General features: G+C 47.3%; 1 protein-coding gene across 1 annotated transcript in view; it reads right to left on the reverse strand.

Annotated features, from left to right (window-relative positions):
* CREBBP (CREB binding protein) overlaps nucleotides 1-19,731 on the reverse strand; it is a 116,481-nt gene that overhangs the window by 23,803 nt on the left and 72,947 nt on the right. The window contains exons 6-17 of the mRNA XM_065924217.1: nucleotides 15,692-15,934; nucleotides 14,440-14,542; nucleotides 14,027-14,173; nucleotides 13,096-13,213; nucleotides 12,427-12,598; nucleotides 12,090-12,134; nucleotides 9,908-10,032; nucleotides 9,125-9,313; nucleotides 7,289-7,705; nucleotides 5,529-5,708; nucleotides 4,394-4,583; nucleotides 172-290 (exon numbers count right to left, since the gene is read on the reverse strand). Coding sequence (XP_065780289.1) covers nucleotides 172-290; nucleotides 4,394-4,583; nucleotides 5,529-5,708; nucleotides 7,289-7,705; nucleotides 9,125-9,313; nucleotides 9,908-10,032; nucleotides 12,090-12,134; nucleotides 12,427-12,598; nucleotides 13,096-13,213; nucleotides 14,027-14,173; nucleotides 14,440-14,542; nucleotides 15,692-15,934 — 2,048 coding nt within the window. The remainder of the gene's footprint in view (nucleotides 1-171; nucleotides 291-4,393; nucleotides 4,584-5,528; nucleotides 5,709-7,288; nucleotides 7,706-9,124; nucleotides 9,314-9,907; nucleotides 10,033-12,089; nucleotides 12,135-12,426; nucleotides 12,599-13,095; nucleotides 13,214-14,026; nucleotides 14,174-14,439; nucleotides 14,543-15,691; nucleotides 15,935-19,731) is intronic.

Below are 19,731 nucleotides of genomic sequence, written 5' to 3' on the forward strand. Positions count from 1 at the left end.
CATTTCTGTTAGTAAGACAAAAGCATATCACTATTTTGACAACAAACTAATTTTTTTACATTTGGGGAAAAAAAAATCTTACTGTACTCAACTTAGAGAGATTAAGCAAGTATTGTGGATACTCCTGAAGTACACTGGAAAAGCCACAGTGTTTTCATGACATCAACTTACTGGAATTCCCAGGAGCTGGGGATCCACAGGCTGCCGAAAAGGTAAGGACTCTGGATCCTGTCGGTACAGAGCTTCCAGGGTTGGCATCAGAGCCTGGCGCAACTCCTCCGGCTTGAAGACTGCAGTTAGAAAACACAGGAAACGACACTGTTGACAAGGCACCCAAACTCCTCCCGCAGAGCTTTCCAATGGAAGCTGGGTTGCTTCTGAGAAGGCCCGAGTCACCTTTCTCCTGTCCATGAACACTTTCTCAACCCACCATTCAGGGGTCCTGAGAACACAGTCACACTAGGGTTTTTAAAACTGCATCCATATCACGAGGCAAAAATACCACACTGAGAAGTTTGCTTGCTCAACAAAAAGATTTCCAACGCCCAATTCTGTTGGAACAGTAAAAAACTGAAGCTAACTTCCAAATCTGCCTCACTGATCAAATGTGTGGAAACAGAGCCATTTTCACCGGAAGGAGCCTTTTCTCCTCAGAAGAAACTTCTCTGTCCTGGTGGAAGTAAACTCAGACCACCTGAGACAGACAGTTTTGTTACAACCTCACCAACAAACGTACATAAGGAAGCTACATAAGGAAGCTACAAAAATACGCATTTTCCCCAAAAGTTCTCTGCTGCCCCCTCGCACATGTAGCAATAACCACGTTCCCAGGTCCACCCACTGTCTACTACACTCTGTGGTGTCACTGATGTGAGGATAAACACTGGCTGCTGTTCATCTGCACGAGCCCCTCGTGAAGTACAAGGGTGCGGGTACCGTGCAGGCAGCAGGGCACGTCTCGCAGCCCTCGCGGGCACACACTCCTGTGCAGAGCACAACCATCAGAGAAAGGCAAACACGTAGACAGGGTCTGACGCCTTAGGTCCTGAGTTGTAGGTTTCCACTTTGTGGTTTTTCGGATTTTGAAAGTATTTTCTAGAACGGATACATTGTAAGTTGTAAATTTATAAATCAGACTAAAATACAGTAAAAATTGTGTTGAGTAGAGAGAGAAGGTGGCACTGACTGGGAAGTGCCCAGAGGGTTTACTGCCACCAGAGCAGGGCCCGCCCAGGTGTCCTGCCTGGCCTTCTGCACTCCAGAATGCCTGGCGGTCAGTGAGCACTGGTGTTGCCCAGTACAGACATTCCCCTGCAGGCACAAAGCCCTGGTCCAGGGAGCAGACATACCCCGTGGAACTGTGAAACAGGCAAACCCTGCCCTCAGCTAACCCTTTTTCTTCCAGTCTATTTTACAGAGCTTGGTTTTCTTTGAATAACTCTTTATAAGAAAACAATTCTTTAGTTAATCAATAGCTTCTTCATTCTTCTAAATTAGGGGTCAGCAAACCATGACCCACAGGCCAAATCTGGCCAGCTGCCTGCCTTTGTATGGACCTGGGAACTGAGAATAGTATTTAAGTTTTTTAAAGGTTAGGGAAAAAAAGAATAATATTTCATGATACGTGAATTACACAAAATCCCTGTTTAGTCTTCCAAAAGAGAGCTTTATCGGAACACAGCCAGGCTCATCTGTGCACGTGTCTCGTGGCTGCCTTCCCCACACAAGGCAGGGACCGGTAGCTGCCACAGAAACCTAATGATGTGCACAGCCCGAAACACGCCCTCCCTGGCAGCCCGCGCGGTTTGCTGACGCACTCCCCAGACCCGCTGGGCTTCCGGTGTTGACTGCTTACGGTGCTTACATGCGTCTCACTCTGGATGACTGCTCACTTATTTGCTGAACATTTAAAACCTATGGCAAGGAAAACTCATATAACTCCTGTCTTTAACCACTACGTTGATGTAAGAAGGCTCCAAATGAGTGGAGGTAGCAGTCAGGAGCTGTACTTGAAACAAGTTCCTGCCACCGACTAGTGCGGTGTCCTATGAGCAAGTCACTCCACTTCTCTGGCTTGAAACCTCCAGACAACGGGACGGCCCACATCAGCAGTGTACACAGCATGGCCCACGGACGACTTGGGGATCCCCATGCTGTCTATGGGGACCGCACCAGCCTGTGTGGCTGAATGGAAATGAATTAATATTAAATAAAGTAAAAAACCCACTTCCTCAGGCACACCTGTCACATTCCAAGTGCTGAGGAGCCACACACGGTTCCACTGGTTATCAGAGGCAGAGGTGGTTACAGAGAGGGCAGACACATGGCATTTCCATCACTGCAGAAAGTTTGAGCACTGCCTGAGGGCTTTTCTAGGGTCTGTGAAATCCAATTCCATGATGCAAAATGATTTTCACGGTAACACTAGGCCATGGTCTGCTTTCTGCACTGTGTGTTGACCTACACACAGACGGGGCAGGAGCAACAGGGAATACCGTGGATACCAGAGGCAACACGACCAGGCCGCAGCTCCAAACTCGGCGCAGTGGCCGCGCGCTCTCCAGAGCTGTCTTGCATACACAGGTGAAATGCCACCTGCACTTAACAAATGTCCTTGATGAAGGAGCAAAAATCCTTACTGTTATTAAATCTCAGCCTTTGGCTACAGGTCTTTTATTCTGCACGACAAACCTGAAAGCTGTCAGAAACCATTTCTGCTGCAGGCGGCCGTTGTCTTCAGAGAAAGCACTCGTCTGAGTGCTGAGTTAAGAGCTGAAGTAACTGCAATTTCTCACGGAACACACAAAACTAGAGAGAATGGCTGACAGACAAACTATGGTTACTCAGATCTGGGTATACGACAGACATTTTCTCAAAAATGAACAAATACACCAGTTACTTCCAGGACAACTGACGCTATTTGCTACCAATGATAAAATTTGGACTTTCATCAAAAATTAGAATTTTTGAAAAACTTGTTTCTGCCACACAAGCTTGACACCTTGTCAAAGTTTACAAGACTTTTTAAAGCGAGTCACAGTGATATTAACAAATGTGATTTGAAAAAATATCACATAATAAAGTATGCCAACATTTGGAAGATGAGCCAAATTCCCAAATGACCAAAGGATCGTGTGTTTAAAAAAAAAGAAAAAAGTCATACAACGGCAAAAGAGTCACTCTGAGTACAAGACAGAAAAATTGTAGAGCACGAGAAATTTAGGGCTATGGATTCAGACTTCATACTGCAACCAGTCTTTAAGAAACTTCTACCTGTTTAATTTTCGTGTAGTATCAAGAAAGAATTATCCACAAGTATCTGAAAAGGCTATTAAATATTAAAATACTCTTCTCTATTAGCTACTTATCTGGGTGGGGCTGGATTTTCTCCATGTCCTTCAAACAAACAACAGAATACAACAGCGAAAGGACAGGTAGATATGAGAGTCCAGCTGTGTTCACTTAATTCTCCGAGAAACAAAATTGTGAAAAACAATGTCACCATCCCAATTATTTTTGTTGTGGAAGTTATTTTTCACGAAAGTGTGTTACTTATGGATGCCATGAAACATTCACTTTTAAATAAATATTAAAAAAGACATCTAGCAGAGCAGAAGTGATGGGTGATCCATACAAACAGTAACTTCTCTGGGATGGTCAATCTTTAGGGATGTGAAGAGGTCTCAGACCACAAGCCTGCGGCCTGCTGTCCTCTGGGATCCCCAGGGTCCCAGCGCAGCAGGACTGCACAGCATCAGCCTGAGTTTTTCTGGCATCATTCCTAAACGCATCACCTGTACCCCTGAACCACTGAGCCTCGTCTCACATTTCTGTCACCTGACAATTTTCTGACACTGTTTCCTCCTCCCTACTTTGGACACATCTCAGATGGACTCTATCTGACCTCCGCCGTGAGCTTGGCTCAGCCTGCTTACTCAGAACCCCAGCATCTTCCCTTCTCTGCTGGCCCCCTCCCGCTGCACTGGTCACTGGTTCTATGCTCCCAGCCCGACTCTGGGCACTCTGTTCCACCTGCACCAGCAGAAACCTACAAACTTACTGGCCCACATGTTGCCCTGGTGGTAACTCCCCAACATCAAGCTCCTGGTCACCTTATCAATGGAGCCCATCAGTAGGTGTCCACGGCGTGCCAAGTAAAGCCAGCACCACCCTGGACAGGCTGGGTGTGGACTGCCCCTCAGAGCCCTAGCACAGACGCTGTGGGCTAGTGCCCTGGAGTACAGCTGACACCATTTCTAAAACTGGGGGAATGGCCAGTAAGAAGGGCAACAGGAAGGGATGGAATTCTTTTTCTGCTTTAGCTTTACATCCACAGCATGCACTCCTAACAGGAGGGAAAAGCAGCTCCACATGAGTCCCCGAGAAGACCTACTTTTCCTGCGCGGCTGCGAAGGGGACGTGGACTGAGACACTGCCCCATTGGTGCTGCCCTCTTCTTCCTCTTTAGCTTCCACTTTCACTTCAGCTTTCTTTTCATCCACCTCCATTGCTTCTGACTTCTGCTCTGTTGGGTCTGTTTCTTCTTTAACTTGAGAAGATCCTTGTAAGTCCTCCTCCATCATCTTGAGGAAAACAGAGTGGCAGACACAGATACATGACTATGAGAGACCTCTGTTATCACCCAGCCTTCTCGGAAGGCCCTTAAAAGTCTCTACAGGCTTGTTAAAACCTCCCCTAGTCAGAGCTGCATCGATCACTCTCTCTTTCCCACAAGGAGAGGTGGAATGCCTGTGAGTCACTTTAATACAGTGCCAGTGCATTATAGGCTTAAAAACACACATTGCACATACCATTACCTCTTCAGTAGTTTTACATATATTTCTAGTTTGGGACAAGAATTTCCTCGAAAACTGTGAGAAGGATGGAAAGTCCAACTGCTCAGAGGCCTGGCAGGTGAAGCCCACGAGAGCAGCAGCAAGTGCGGAGGGAGGCAGTGGGGAGCAGGGGGCACTCCGCAAACTGGAGCGGCCGTGGCCCGCCTGAGTGCCATGCCGGCGCTCTCACCTGGATGGCTCTGCTGCCACTCGGTGCTGGCAAAGCTCCTCGTTTTTCAAGAAAAACCAGAAGTCTAGAGTATTATTTGTAATTTCCCATTTTAAAAATACTGTGTGGGCCAAACAAAATACATTTATAGGCTGGGTTCAGTCCACGGTCTGCCAGTTTTCAACTTCTGCCACAGGTTAATCAGTAGAAGAACACACCCCCCTGAGCAGCCTGCCTCTGGAGAATTATAAATGAAGAACAGCAGTGAAAGAGTTGTTGGATGATTTAAACATTTAAAATATAAGCCAGTGCTCTTCACTTCTGGCAAAATAAAAACAAACCCACACCTAATATCTAAAAATAAAGAGCCAATCTGTTTGTAATCTCTTTCACACCTGAACCATGACCGAATGGGGCAGGGAGACACAAGCGGGGACGTGCAGGGCGGACACTGGCACCTCCCCCGGGCGCCCCAGGATGCCGCCGTGTGAAGCACGGCCACCACGCCCAGGAAAGGCACCTACCGCAGCCCCGGGCTCTCCCTTGGGCTCCCCAGCATCAGGCTCTGTGTCCTCTGTCTTGATCTCGGCCTTCATCTCCAGCAGTGGCACCTCGGGGCCCGGCTGCTGGGAGTTGGTTTCGGCACTGGCCACTGAGGATGGAGTGGGGACCCTGTTATCAATGCTGGCTGCTGTCTGGGAAAGCTGTGGGGAAACCAAAATCATTTATCTTTGTAAACAACACAGATGATCTTAAACCCTGCTGCTCACCCAACACAGATCCATGTTAATTTTTCTCAAAACTAACCTAACAGGCACCCCTATTTGAGAGAACTGAAGAATATAACAGTTAAAGGAGGAGTTCCAGAGAAGTCAACATCAGGCAGAAACACAACTGACTTCTTGCCAACAATGCAGAGATGCAAGAGCAGAAGCTTTCTACACTGTGACAGAAAATTATCTTCTGGGAATTTTCTACCTAAGTCAGAGAACCTCCTATTTTAAATTCAATTCCTTCCAACAATGGTACTAATCGTTTTGCTAAAAGGATGAATAATAAATATGTGTATATACACTGTCAGAAGGGGAATAAGGTACCTATATGGACTTCCCTAGTGGCTCAGATGGTAAAGCGTCTGTCTACAATGCAGGAGACCCGGGTTCAATCCCTGGGTCGGGAAGATTTCCTGGAGAAGGAAACGGCAACCCACTCCAGTGTTCTTGCCTGGAAAATCCCATGGACGGAGGCGCCTGGTAGGCTACAGTCCATGTGGTTGCAAAGAGTCGGACACGACTGAGCGACTTCACTTCACTTCATGGAACAAGAGTGTATAACTAGCCTGTTAATTGCAGGAACAGTGGTGGAGGAGTAAACAAACATTAAGAGACGAAATCTCAAAAAAAAACTCTTACGTTTTCAAGGATTTACCTGATAAGAGTTTTAAGTAAACAAACAAAAACATAACATTACAAAGGGATCTTATTCAGAGATAATCTAAAATAAGAAACAATAAGAACACTCCCTATGGAAAAATAGAAAGTGTCATCTTGGGATTAATTTTGACATTTTATAAATAAATATCCTCAGTCCCCACAAATAAAGTTAATGCATTTCAGGGGGAAGGAAGTTTTTAAGTTAGGATGGTGAGAAAACAGATACCATGACTCGGTGAGAAACAGTAGCCTCGGGCCCCTGGGGTCGGTGGGGATGGCCCCGTGTGGGGGAGCCTGGCCGGGTGCCATCAGCAGAGCACGGGACCGGGACACAGGATGTGCTGTGGTCCTGCCACTGCCACCTCCCAGGAGGAGGGGGGAGATCTGAGACACAGAAGTGCTAATCTGGCTGTGCCATTTTGTCATGAAAAAGAAAGAGCTTCCAGCTGGAAAACAAGGCTGACGGGCAAGGTGAAAGTATGTACAACTAGGAACCTGACTTGTTTACCAAACCATCAGGACAACTAAATCTCAGAGACGACCACCTGTGACAGGTGATGTTCCTATGGATAGTTCACATATTCTACAGAGGACCCATGTATGAGCTCTTTCAGTTGCTGATTTCTACAAGCTGATTTAACCGGGAAGATAATCACAAGTCATGTCCTGCCAAACTTGGCCTCCAGAGCCCATTCTGGAACCACCATACAGTCCGTGACAGCTCCATCAGGGTGCAGACACACATGCTGTGCGGCTGCACCAAGGCCTGTGGTGGCTTCGTGACCACTTGTTCAGGGGCAAGTTCTCATCTGCAACTCCATGGGCAGACGGCCACAGGCCGAAGGGCTCACCGGGGTGCCGGGGGGCTGCGTGTGAACGGGTGTTGGCTGCTGCTGCGATGACTGCGGGGTGGCCACCGACGGAGGCTGCACTGGGGTCTGAGGCTGCGGGGTCACCTGGGCCTGGGCGGCTGCCTGGACCGTAGGAGTACTCTGCGTCTGGCTGGCGCTGGGCACAGAGCCGGGAGTTGGGGTGGGAGTCTGCCCGGAAGACGATGCGGGAGTCGATGGCTGGGTAGGCGCTGCTGGCTGGGGGGGCGTCACCCCAGGAGCTGCTGGGTGCTGCAGAGACGGCATGCCGGCAGCCGTGGAGGCGGGAGGTGGGGTCTGATGCAGCGGCGGCTGTGTCACTGGTGGGCAAGGTAGCTGGCTGGCCTGGGGCCCAAGCATGTTCAGGGGGTTGGGAAGAGCAGTCCCCGGCACCTGCCCCTGACAGGCAGAAGGAAAGGAGCGAGTTAAAACTGTTCTCCCCTCCGTCTGAAAATGTGGCAGCAGACATAAAGAATTAAATATATGAGAACCTGACACGGTTTCTGGATGAGGTCTGCTGACTACACGCGAATGTTCTGCTTGTAACATGTCACTGACCTGCACACTTATAGTAACCTGCGTTTGTAGTAATCAGGCTTTGATTTATGTAAGTGTAGAAATCTCTGGCTTAAACAAACACACATACACTCCACTTACTAGCTCATGTTCCATAATATCCACCCACAGCTAAGACCACTGGAAAAGGTATTTGTCTTTTTTAAAAAAATGAGTTACTCAAAACACTGAAATGTTTCAGTATGGTAGTTCTCAACTAGGGACATGCTTCGGAATTACCTGTGGGCCAACTAAAAAGCTATTCTGAATCTAGAGCAGAGATATGCCAACCACACAGGGCCCAAAGCCAAACCCAGCTAGCTGCTGGTCTCTGTCAATAAAGCTTTATTGGCCAGCAGCCTCTCCATTCACTCACGTGTGAATGCACACGTCTATGACTGCCTCTGTGTCACAGCAGTGGAGCAGAGCAGTTCCCCCTGGTCCACCAAGCTGGAAGTATCTACAGGACAAACCTGTCGACCCCTTTGCCAGAGAAATAAAATTTACGCAAATTAAGAATTAATCGGTATCAGGCTTCCCTGGTGGCCCAGTGGTTAAGAATCCACCTGCCAGTGCAGAGGGCACAAATCCTATCTCTGGTCGGGGAAGAGTCCACGTCGTGGGGCAACGAGGCCTGGGTTCCACAACTACTGAAGCCCTCCTGCCTAGAGGCCATGCTCCACAAGAGAAGCCATCCCAGTGGGAAGCCTGGGCACTGCACTGACAGTAACTTCCACTCACTGCAACCAGAGAAAGCCTGCATGCATCAAGGAAGACTCAGCACAGCCACACATAAATAATAATAAATAAAATTTTAAAAAACAATTAATTAATAGGTATTTACTTAGTGAACCTAGTGTAGTCACTGCCTCTTATTCAATGTTATTCACGTTAAGTTAAATAACGAATTCGATCTCTCAGGGGAACACTTGGTCTGTTTTAAATACATGTACATTTGTACACAGCAGCAATCTGATGCACTCTAACAATTAACAAAAGTCAGGGAAAGGCAGTAAAATGAGTGGAAAATAGTCCCCACCAGCATTATATTGAATAATTAAAAACACATTCAACAAGAAGGGAACTACTCAAATGGCCCAGTTAGCCGAACGTCACCTGGGCAGTTTAAACCAGCAGGTGCCAAATCATTAAGCATGAACTCAAGGGATCCTTTCTCACTCCCTCAGGATCACATGTGAAGCTTAGAATTTGAAATATACAAATAAAAATCAAGAAAATGACAACTAAAAGGGTAGACAGTACCTGTGGAACGCCAGCCTGCGCCGCCGGCTGCCCCATGCCCACGCTGCTCACACTCAGCGCCCCGCTGGACGACGGGAACTGGCTCTGCGGCAGGAACTGGCTCTGCGCAGGCGCCTGGGCCATCATGCTGTTTGCGTGTGCGCCCATCATGTTTGGAGGCTGAGGCATTCGGGACGGAGAAATGGCCATCTACAAGACAATGTGTGCCACTGCGTTCAGAGGGCTGCAGGGTCCATGTCTCCAAGGTGAACCAGAAGAGAGAGGAATCCTCAACTCCCCCTTTCACAGAAGGGAACTGCCAAGCGCTAAGACCTCCCAGCTCCCAAGGGATTCTGCATGCTTTTTCATGCATGCAGGTCTCTAATGAGCCAGCTCCACACAGTCCTCTGAACAGAAATCAACAGCATGTCATAGTGTAAAGTTCAAATACACCTTTTAGGAGTTCTTGGACTCATTTAGAAAGCAGCCTCAGGAGAGGACGCTCTGAGAGCCAGTGGACACTGACACCTTTCCCCCATTCTGTCACACATCCCCAGAACTCCCCGTTGTCTCACAAAGTCACAGGTGCCAAGGAATCTCTCATTTCAGTAAAAATAAGTAATGGCCAAATAATCCTTGTAGTAATAAGGACCAGAGAGAGAGAGATGGAGTTGCCAAAGCACAATACAATCCAAAAGAACACGCGCCACAGGATTCCCGGACAACCTCCAAGCTCCCGCGGGGAGAACTGTCCTGCTACAGCAAGGCCTTCTCAGCACAGCTGAGGGGAGGACAAGCACTTACCCCTGGCACGGAGCCCATGCTGTTCATCGGGACAGAGTGGTTCATGGGGGATGCCGCACGTGGTCCCATGGGCGCTTGTGGCAACTGTACATTCCCCAAGGATATTGGGTTAAATGAATTCATCCCTGTAAACGTACCCACAACAGTTCATTAGGAAAACACCCGCAGGAAAACAGAATGACAATTTGCCAAAGAAACTTGAAGCCAAATAAGATGGAACACATACACTACATACACAACTGAAAAGAGATCAGTCAATCAGAAAAGATGGCTAAGCAACAGACTACTCATATCCGGGAAAAATAGCACCACCATGGTGGTGGTGAGGTGGTGGGTGGGGAGTGGGCAGGGCAGTGTGAGGAGAGGAAGGTGGCACGTGAGGGAAGCTGCGAGCAGCTGAGGCAGGGCAGCACTCGGGACCACAGTGTCCGAGGGTCCGAGTGAGAGCCCAGACAGGGGTGGGCGGGGCAGTGGGAAGGAGCACCCACCGTCCATGGAGGAGGTCTGCTGAGGCCAGGGCACCCCTCTAAGCCAACCCATCAGAGCCTTGTGGACCACCTGATTCCCAGCAGGAAGCCCACTCCCATCACTCCAGGCCCCCCAGCTCTTTGGCTGGGCTTACATTTATTGTTAGAATCTGGGATAAGACTCAAAACATGGCTTTAATTTTGCAAGGACATGAAGCATTTAGAAAGGGCCCAAGGGTTGGCAGTTCTCAACTTCAGCCTCCTCTCTGCCGACTGGGAAGATCTCACTTACATGACTGCCTTGGCCTTCCCAGTGGTGCCACATCACGAACGACACCTCTCACCAGCCGCTATACGACTCCAGGCCACAGAGCCTCTCTCTCTGTAATTTCCCACAATTCTCCGTGAACTCTGAGTTCAATGTAAATGCTACTTCAGTAAGTCTCAGGACTTAGCCCAGTCCCATGACCGTGAACAGAATCCTGAGGTACTGCCTTAACTGTGGAGCATGAGACAGCATCAAAGAACATGGGCCTCCCTCAGCACCAGCGAGAAATGTCCCAAGTAACCAGGACTTTCCAGGTAGCCTACAGAACAAAGTGCCCTGCTCTTCTGGAGGGTTTTACTGACAAGAGGAGATTTTACTGAGCAAGCGAAAAAGATGCATGAAGCAATGGCACCATAACAAGTTCCTCTCCACAGACATGGATGTGCTGGTGACAGGGGCGTGCAAGTGCTCCCTTCGAAGGCTCCTCCTTCCACACTCTGCTCAACAGCCCCTCCTCAGATCCCAAAGCAGCAGACTCGTCCGTCTTGTCCCCGATACAGCACCCTCTCTCTCCTAAGGCTCAATTTCTCTGCCTTCTTGACTTCTTTCACTCTTCACATCTGGTCCATCTACACGAGTCCCTGAAAAGTTTCCTCCACAGTATCAGCAGCAGCTCTAGTAGGTACGGTGTGGTATGCAGGACGATCACCACAGCACAGCTCCCTGAGGGAGCGCACAGCAGCAAGGCCTTGCTTTGGAATCTCCTAGATAATGTCACCACCTCATTTCACAACCAGCAGAAACATCCCACTGTTCAGGTCTCAACCTGCTAAGAGCTGTAAAAGCTCTGAAATGACCCTCACCCCCAAACTCAAATGACTGCTTCAACCACGACCAAAGACTCTCAACTTGAGAAAGAACCTCCGGAAGCTGCTCAGACCAGCTGCCAGGAGCCCAGCCCCATGAGGGCTGTTGAGCACAGACCCTCCTCAGCGAGCCTGGTAGGCATGGCACCTGTGCTCGTTAGCCCAGAGCAGCCTCACCCGTCCCCCAAACAGGGTGCTCGGGCTTCAGGATAGGCCTGACGCTCTACTTTGAAGTGCTCAGAAATGTTTCTTTCCTCCACCTACAATGCTTTTTTTGGAGACTCTTCCAAGAGAAATCTCTTCTCTTATCCATCCAAAAAAAAAAAAAAAAAGTGAACTCCTCCTTCTGATCTCCTTGGAGAGCTTTGCTGTGATCTCCAAACTTCCAAACGCAACAGATGGCACACTACCTGTGGACATGCCCTATGCTCATCAGTGGAAAGAAAAAAAAAAGGAATCAATAAGAAAAGAGAAACTGAGAAAAATGGAAGGAAAGAAATACACAGGGAAGAGGACAAACCAATAAACTTTGTGCTGCAGAATGTTAAACTAAAATATGATTTATAACAACAGTTAAATACCTTGAGAAACCTGCATACGATTCACTGGCAGAGGCATGGGCCCATCTACAATGGCAGAAAAAAAAAAGGAGGTTACTTAAAATATTCCTTTAGATTTAAAGAGCAGAGCAGATCCCAAAGTGCTGTGCACGGATGCCAGCACACTCTTTAAAGGGCCTTTGTGCGAGAGACTCAACGTCTGAACATGGGCCACCGCAGAACACGGCCACCGCAGAACACGGCCGCAGTTCAAAGCAACAGGTTTCCTGGGAATGTATTTCTGTGTGCTGAGAAACACACACCAAACACAGAAAGACACATGAGGGAACAGACCCAGGGTGGGACACGCAGTCCTTACTTGGAGGTCTCACAGGCTGCGCCTGGGGTATTCCGGGGGGCTGCGTCCCGGGGGCTGGTAAAGCTGGCTGGTTACCCAGAATGCCTTGTTTGTGTAAACGCGATCTCCGCTTTTCTTCTAGCTCTTTTTGAATCTTGTAGATTTTCTCTGCTAGTAAGTGATAGTATTCATCCTAAAAAGCAGCAACATTCAATACTAGTTATTTGTAAACAAACTGATCTGATTTTGTAGGTTCTAACAAACTAATGAATTTCTAAATTAAAATTATGAACAATGGCACGGGTAAAGTATTCACCACTTCTAACTCATAAACCAAAGACAAGGGATGCTATGGGACTTAACAGTCAGGGGATGCTAAGTCCTCATGACAGTTCGTTCCACAGCTGAACCTCTTCTTGCATATTCACTGACACAGGTGACAACACAGTACAAGCTCTGTAAACACTCCACTACAAAGTACACCCACAGATTAGAAAAACTTCATATACCTCATTTACCACTGTAGTGGGAATACTTAAGATTTTGCAGTTACAAACCAAGAGAGGTGTGCAGGGAGGACCTCAAGCGAGGAGACCGCAGGCTGATGGAAGCCCCCACTCCTCCCCACGTCCAGACCCGCAGTCACAAGCCCCCCAGGTGCCGTGCGGCTGAACACGAACGCTGACCCACCCTGCTGTTGGCAGACTCGTACATGTCCCCTTCCACTTTCTTAGCATAGGCCACCAGGTTCTCCATGCGACGATCCTTCAGGGCTGCAGGGTCAGGTGTCGGGAAGATGGCTTGGACACTGAAAGGACAGCACGCACTCTCAACCTACGTTTAGTACAATGTCAACATCCTGCCATTCTACATGTGACACAGGAAGAGAAGAAACCACCGTCTACCTCTGGGCACAATATACTGTTGAGACCCCCAACCTCTTGCCTAGTTCATGTGCAGTCACTCTTTGGAGATAATACTGATCTGTCAATTTATCCACAAGACAAACACAACAATATTTCGCTATTAACACTACGTGCTTGACAACTCAAGAATAATATGATTTTGAATTCCTAATCTTTAAACTACTAAGGACAAAAATTTTTGATTAAGATAATGAAGGAGAAAAAAAAGAAAACTCCATCGGAATTGAGTTGATTAACATCACCTTCATTTAACTTAAATTGCTGGAGAAATTCAGCTATTAATTTCCCATGTTAATTGTACGATGGTATTGTGAGGCCATCTGTATTTACTAGGCCCAAATTCCTGCAATTCTCAGGGCTCCCCACAACTATAACCTTGAGCCATAAAATAAGACAAGCTTCTGAGTGAGTCCCAGCTCCCCGTGCACGAAGAGCTTAGAAAACAGGCCTGCCCCTGTGACATGGGTCAAAGTTCACATTCGTCTCCAGGATCCACCGGGCATTCAGAATCTGGGATCCTCTGGCCTCCCTAAACAAGCATGTGACTCCCTTCAGTTGCAAGGGTATGATCACCTGGGGCCCCAAAGATCACCTGGGAGTTAAATCAGACACCCAGGAAACTGCAAAACTGTCACATCGCCATCAGTCACAAAGTGCTTCCATCACATGTAATAACAGGTGAGAGGGCCACGTACAGTTTATGCACGAGATGGCTCCGCAGGTCCTGAGTGACGTGTTCGTGCCAGCTTTTCCGAACGCCGGTGCTGGAAGGAGGTGCTGCTGCAGGTATGGTACTGAGGGTTCCAATGTTTCCAGAGTTTGAGCCGTCATTCATCAGGGGGCTGAGGGGAGAGTAAGAACAGGTCATCCAACTGAAAAAGTGACTCACATGCCATTCATCTAACTAAGGTTCTTCAACCATATGCGACTTTAAACTCTGTTATCTGTTAGAAAGAAACAAAGAGGGAGGGAGAGGAAAGGGAGAGAGAGAAGGGAGGGAGGGAAACAGCCCTACACTTTAGAAAGAATCAAGAGTTCTGTGTGGTTCCCAGCCCACTTTAACATGTGACTGTCGCTCGATAGAAGCCAAATGAAACAAGGGTCTTACTTTGTGGCCCCAAGGGAAGTTGGAAGAGCTGATTCTGAAATCAAGTTTGGTGGCTGCTGATCTGTTGTTATTCCTCCTGCTGGAATGTTCATTGGGTTATTTCCTGAAAGACAAAAAGAAAAGGAATCAACCAACTCCTAAATTATACACCTCAAAGTCCTCATTAACAGACAAATAACAAGTCACATATAAATAAATGATTCTTATGAAAATTATTATGACTCATAATAATAAATGCTATGGCAGGAACTCTGGGAGTTATATTTTCAATAATGGTGGTCAAATTGTATAAATTCAGTTGCTTCCCATCGCACTTGAAAACCAAAGAAGAGCATTTCTATAGAGGCTGGCTGGCATCATGAATGCTTGGTGGCTGAGGAAAAAATCAGAAATGATCCATCTGCAGTTTCGGTTTTGATTCTGGCTTCATTCCCGTCACATATACTTCATCATCTTTTTGTTTTGCATAACAGAAGATAAAAATCATAGAAAATAACTTTAGGTGAAGAAGACAAAACATCAGTTTGTCTACAGTATTTGTTCTAAAGTAAGAGAAAGGTGAGACGCAGGTTAATAGTCTTGTCCCAGATTATACCACCAACAGAAGTGGTGTCAGACTGGAAGGGACATTTCAAGACTCCAACCCAGTCTTCTAGCCAGCAGGAGTCGGAGAAGCATTAGGGCAACTGTTTCCCAACAGATGAAGTATCTTTAAGGTGAAAATACTTTATTAGGAAAAGAACAAAACCAGCACAACAACCCTGTTCTGAGATCCCTGTCAGCCTGTCCAGATTCAGACTGGCTGGCTCCAGTCACAAGTAGTCCACAACCAAGACATGCTAGGAGCTGCAGAGTCAAGGCAAGTGGTACTGCCCTAATTCCAACCTGTGAGATTTTGCATTCTGAGCCATGTGAAATGCCCTTTATGACAACTATCCAGACACAAGCGACAAAAATGTTGGTTCATTTGCAAATGTGATTCATCTCACAAGCCTGTAACATCTTCAGTGTACCTGACACTTTAACCTTTTCCTGGAATTTTTTTATTTTAATCATTTAAAAGATACCATTCACCATAATATATATATATATATATATATATTTGAATTTTATTATATATATATATATATTTAAATTTAAAATTTGAATTTAAAGTAAAAACAGTAGCTGAAAAAAGCACTGGGCTCCAGAAGGCTCGTCATTCCCGACACTGCATTTGCACAAGGAAGTTCTCAAGAGTCCTTTCACCTACCCAGGGGGTTGAGACTCCTCATCTGCTGGTGAGTTTGAGGCTGTGCTGGTTGCTGGCCAGGAACCTGAGGCTGCAGCTGCGTCTGGGGCTGGTTCAGGTAGGGGAGTCCAAGAGCAGCATATGCTCGTTGCATGGAGCTGGGGTCTATCGGATTTGGGTTACTTAAAGAAGTAGCATTCTGTTGGCCTGTGCCAACAGAACCAATGGTGTTTTGAATTCCACTAGCTGGAGACCCCAGGATGGCTATAAAAACAAACAGACAAACACAAGAGGTAAGTAAAAGGGAAAAGTCCACAAATGAGCTAAAAACTACTGAAAAACAAGTAAAATTTTATCAGAAAACCAGAAACTATGTATGTCATGAAGTACTGGAACCCCACTACCAAGAAACTGTGCAGACAGAAGGAGCCCATCCTATTAATCTCATCTGTACAGCGGCACATGAAGAACAAAAATCTGAAGAGAATTCAAGCTTCTATGTTAGAAAACAATGGACCAGAAAATCAGTGATCATGCAATCAAGGTCAGCATGTATTAAATCTCGAGCCCCATAAGAAGTCAGTTCTGGGGAAACAACAAACATGGGAAAACACACATTCTTTGGAGGTCGTCAGCCACCACTGAGACGAGCTAAGCAGCCCCTCCTGCTGCTGCTCCTCTGGGTCCCTCACTGCTCACCCGCACAGGGACAGAGGAGGAAATGCAGGAGCAGAGGAGACGCCCAGCTGGTCAGTTCTGTCACTTACTAACTTAGTCAATATCTTACTTACTAAAGGTGTCAAGTAACAATAACTTAATTAAGATCTCTGACACAATCTTTCAAAAAACAAAACTGCATTTCCTTGAATCAGTGACGTACAGTGACCAGGCAACACCACGCCTTTCTCTCCTCCGAGTTTCCTATGTGGGAGGGCACCATTCTAAGCTCTCTGCTATGTGAAGCTGTTCAAGAAATACGGTGCCTGACTGAGGAAAATCTGTAGCAACATAAAAAGCCCCATTCCCAAGGGCTTCAAAGTTAACAGAGATGACCCAAACACCCATCTGTCCATCTGTCTGTCCATCCGTCCAAATGTCCTAATCAGTTTTCAACATATGGCAGAAGTTCTGTGTCATACCATTGATTCTTATTTAAAAGAGTTCCTTTCTTTCCAACTTCCCCAAACTTTAGAGTCATGTCATGAACAGCAGCTTATAAAACTGATACTATAACATAAGATCTTTGAGACATAAAACACTATCACAAAATTTTTCTTTAAAATTCAGACCATTACTGTAATAGTAATATCCTCACATTACCATCAGCGCAATAACATAAACAACTCGAACATTTATCTGAGTAACTTCATGAAACCAAAATGTGTTAAAAAAAAAAAAAAGCCCTTGATAATTACATATTTCATACTATTTAACTTTTCTAATAAGAATATTCAGATCTCAAACTCATTAACGCTCATTAGACACAATTATACACACCAAGCACCTATTATAAATGAAAAGCAATTCCCAAGGTACATTTTATGACAAGTATGCAGCTCTGAAATAAGTCATATATAATACTTTTAAAGGTATTTTTCCTAATAGTTAATACTCCATGAAACTTTAAACACATGCCATCGTACTATTGAAACTGACATGCTGAATTGTCTAAAAGAACTACGATGGAAAAAGGAAAGTGACAATGGTAAGATGATTTATTTTTCTATTACTTTGCGGTGTAAGGAGGAACAGACCTAGACCTACATTGACACGCATACTGATCAACTGTGGAGAGAGAGGAACTTAAAAGAAACAAGGTGTACAAAGCTTCGGGTTTTGGGTGAAGATGCAATAGCAGTGCCTTAACAACGATTTCTTTCTACTAAAATCCACTCGTGTCCACACTTCCCTAAATGCCATCCTTTTACCCCAAGTTCCCCATCCTGGGAGGAATGCCACTCCCAAGCTCAAGGCCACTTATGGGCCACTTACGGACTTCCTCCTCTCGTGGAAGCTGCTGACTTGGTCACTGTATTGTGTGTGTTAAAAGCATTTATGCCCTAAATGTAAACGTTACTGTGTTTTTTACTTTAAGAGAAAACATACCTGAAGACAGGCATTTGGTACTTGACATTTCTAACTAATTTAGAGACAAGGAAAAGAAAATACAAACAAATAAAAAGGTCTTTGACATACAGGCATGGCCCAATCTGAGTCCAAATGATGCTATGAGATAAAATTTATGCTTCAGAGACAAGGAACGCAGGCATTTCCTACGGGGGTGACGGCTGGAAGGGGAGTTACCTGGTGAAAGCCACCACAGACTCTTCAAGTTCTACAAGCTCAAGATGCTTCCGCTCACACTGCTAGTGTCCCAGAAGCAGCTGGCCTTCCCTGAACCCCCCCGTGGCCGCTGGGCCTCTCCTCCTCTATGGACACCTGCAACTCCTGCACTTGCTCCCTCCGTCCTTTCCTCCCTCACTTCCGAGCACAGACTCCACGACAGACATGGACAACAGGACAGAAGTGAGCAGTCTGTGCTCATGGAGCTCAGGGTCTGCTGGGAGAGCAATATCTCTAATAATGAAAGGCTGCAGCCCTGGATCCCATATCAGAGACAGTGGTCTCTGATCGAGATGATCAAGACCATCTCCTCTTCCCTGCACATTCCCTGCAGCAGGACCCACATGCGCCTCACCGGGACTCTCCTCCCACCTGGGCGCTCGCCTCAAGCTGCAGCAGAGGAACAGGCGCCCTCCCAGCACCGCAGCGCTGAGGGCTCTGAGGCTGAGCAAAAACGTGAGGAGTGCTAACACAGCAACATTCCATGTATCTGGTGTCACTGAGAATACAGCCTGCTACATGGATCAATTTTACACATTATTGACACTTACCTCTCTGTTTTTTGGCCGTGCTGCGTGGCTGAGGGGATCTTAGTCCCACGCCCTCGCAGTCAAAGTGTGGAGTCCTAAGCACTGGATCGCAGGGAACTCCCAATGTTTACCTCTTTAGATATCAACACTTCTTGTTCTTTTTACTATTTTTACATCTTGTTTCCTTTCTCAGAGGTGAAGGCTACGCTTCACACACAATCGATCCTTGTAATATCCCAGCACTCAGGGTCTCAGTGCATCTCAGTACAGTGTGGCCCCTCCCCAGGCATCGGTCAGCACTCCTGCTGCCAGCACGTCTCCAGAGTGCCCCGCTCCCCTTCTGCCGCAGCTACTAAGGACAGCAAAGGGCCAGGCGTCACAGCTGGCTCTGTCCAGCACTCACTCCCCTGTGGGCACAGAGACTGGCCCACGGACAGGCTCCACACACGCTGGCCACTGCTGATGTGCAACACTCGGCTCCCCACAAGTTCCAGCCCCCAATTAGTCTCAATAAAACTGCGCTCAATTTGGAAAGCCAACAAAAATGGACACGCTGAATTCCAAAACTTTGTCAGGTTGTTGGGGGATACTCCATGGGGCAGGCAAAGCAGCCACTACTTGGGCATCACCTGGATTTCCACCAAGAGAGTCAGGCTCGAGTCTGCTCAGACCTGCAGACGTCTCTGCAAAGCTGCTCCCACAGCACAGGGCATCCCAGGCCCGTGCACCAGGGCAGAGGGACACCCGAGCCGAGGGCCAGGCCCCCATCACAGCCAGCACCAAGCAAGAATGCGCGCACCCTGCAGCAGGCCATCCTCAGAAGTCAAACAGCTCAGAACTGGCAACCTGGCGCTGCCCAGAAGAACAAGGACAGAGCTCCTCCAATGAAGGCTATCACCAGGGGCTGTCTTATACTTGAGCCACAGGTGGCCTCGCCACCCCCCTGCCCCTGCCCCCGCTGCGGGCTGTCACAGAAGCGCTGGTGGTCTCTGGAGAGCCTACAGGTGAAGCAGGGGCTGAGCCTGCGAGTGCTTGTGGAGCACCAAATAGGCATCTGGAGGGCATGTTTTAAGCAGGACTCAACACCATGAAGGCAGGCATCTCAAACAATCAGAGGGGCCTAAAGCTGGATCACCGGAGAAGGCAATGGCAATCCACTCCAGTCCTCTTGCCTGGAAAATCCCAGGG

This window comes from Muntiacus reevesi, chromosome 2 (genome assembly GCF_963930625.1).
Source record: "Muntiacus reevesi chromosome 2, mMunRee1.1, whole genome shotgun sequence".
Lineage (NCBI taxonomy): Eukaryota > Metazoa > Chordata > Mammalia > Artiodactyla > Cervidae > Muntiacus > Muntiacus reevesi.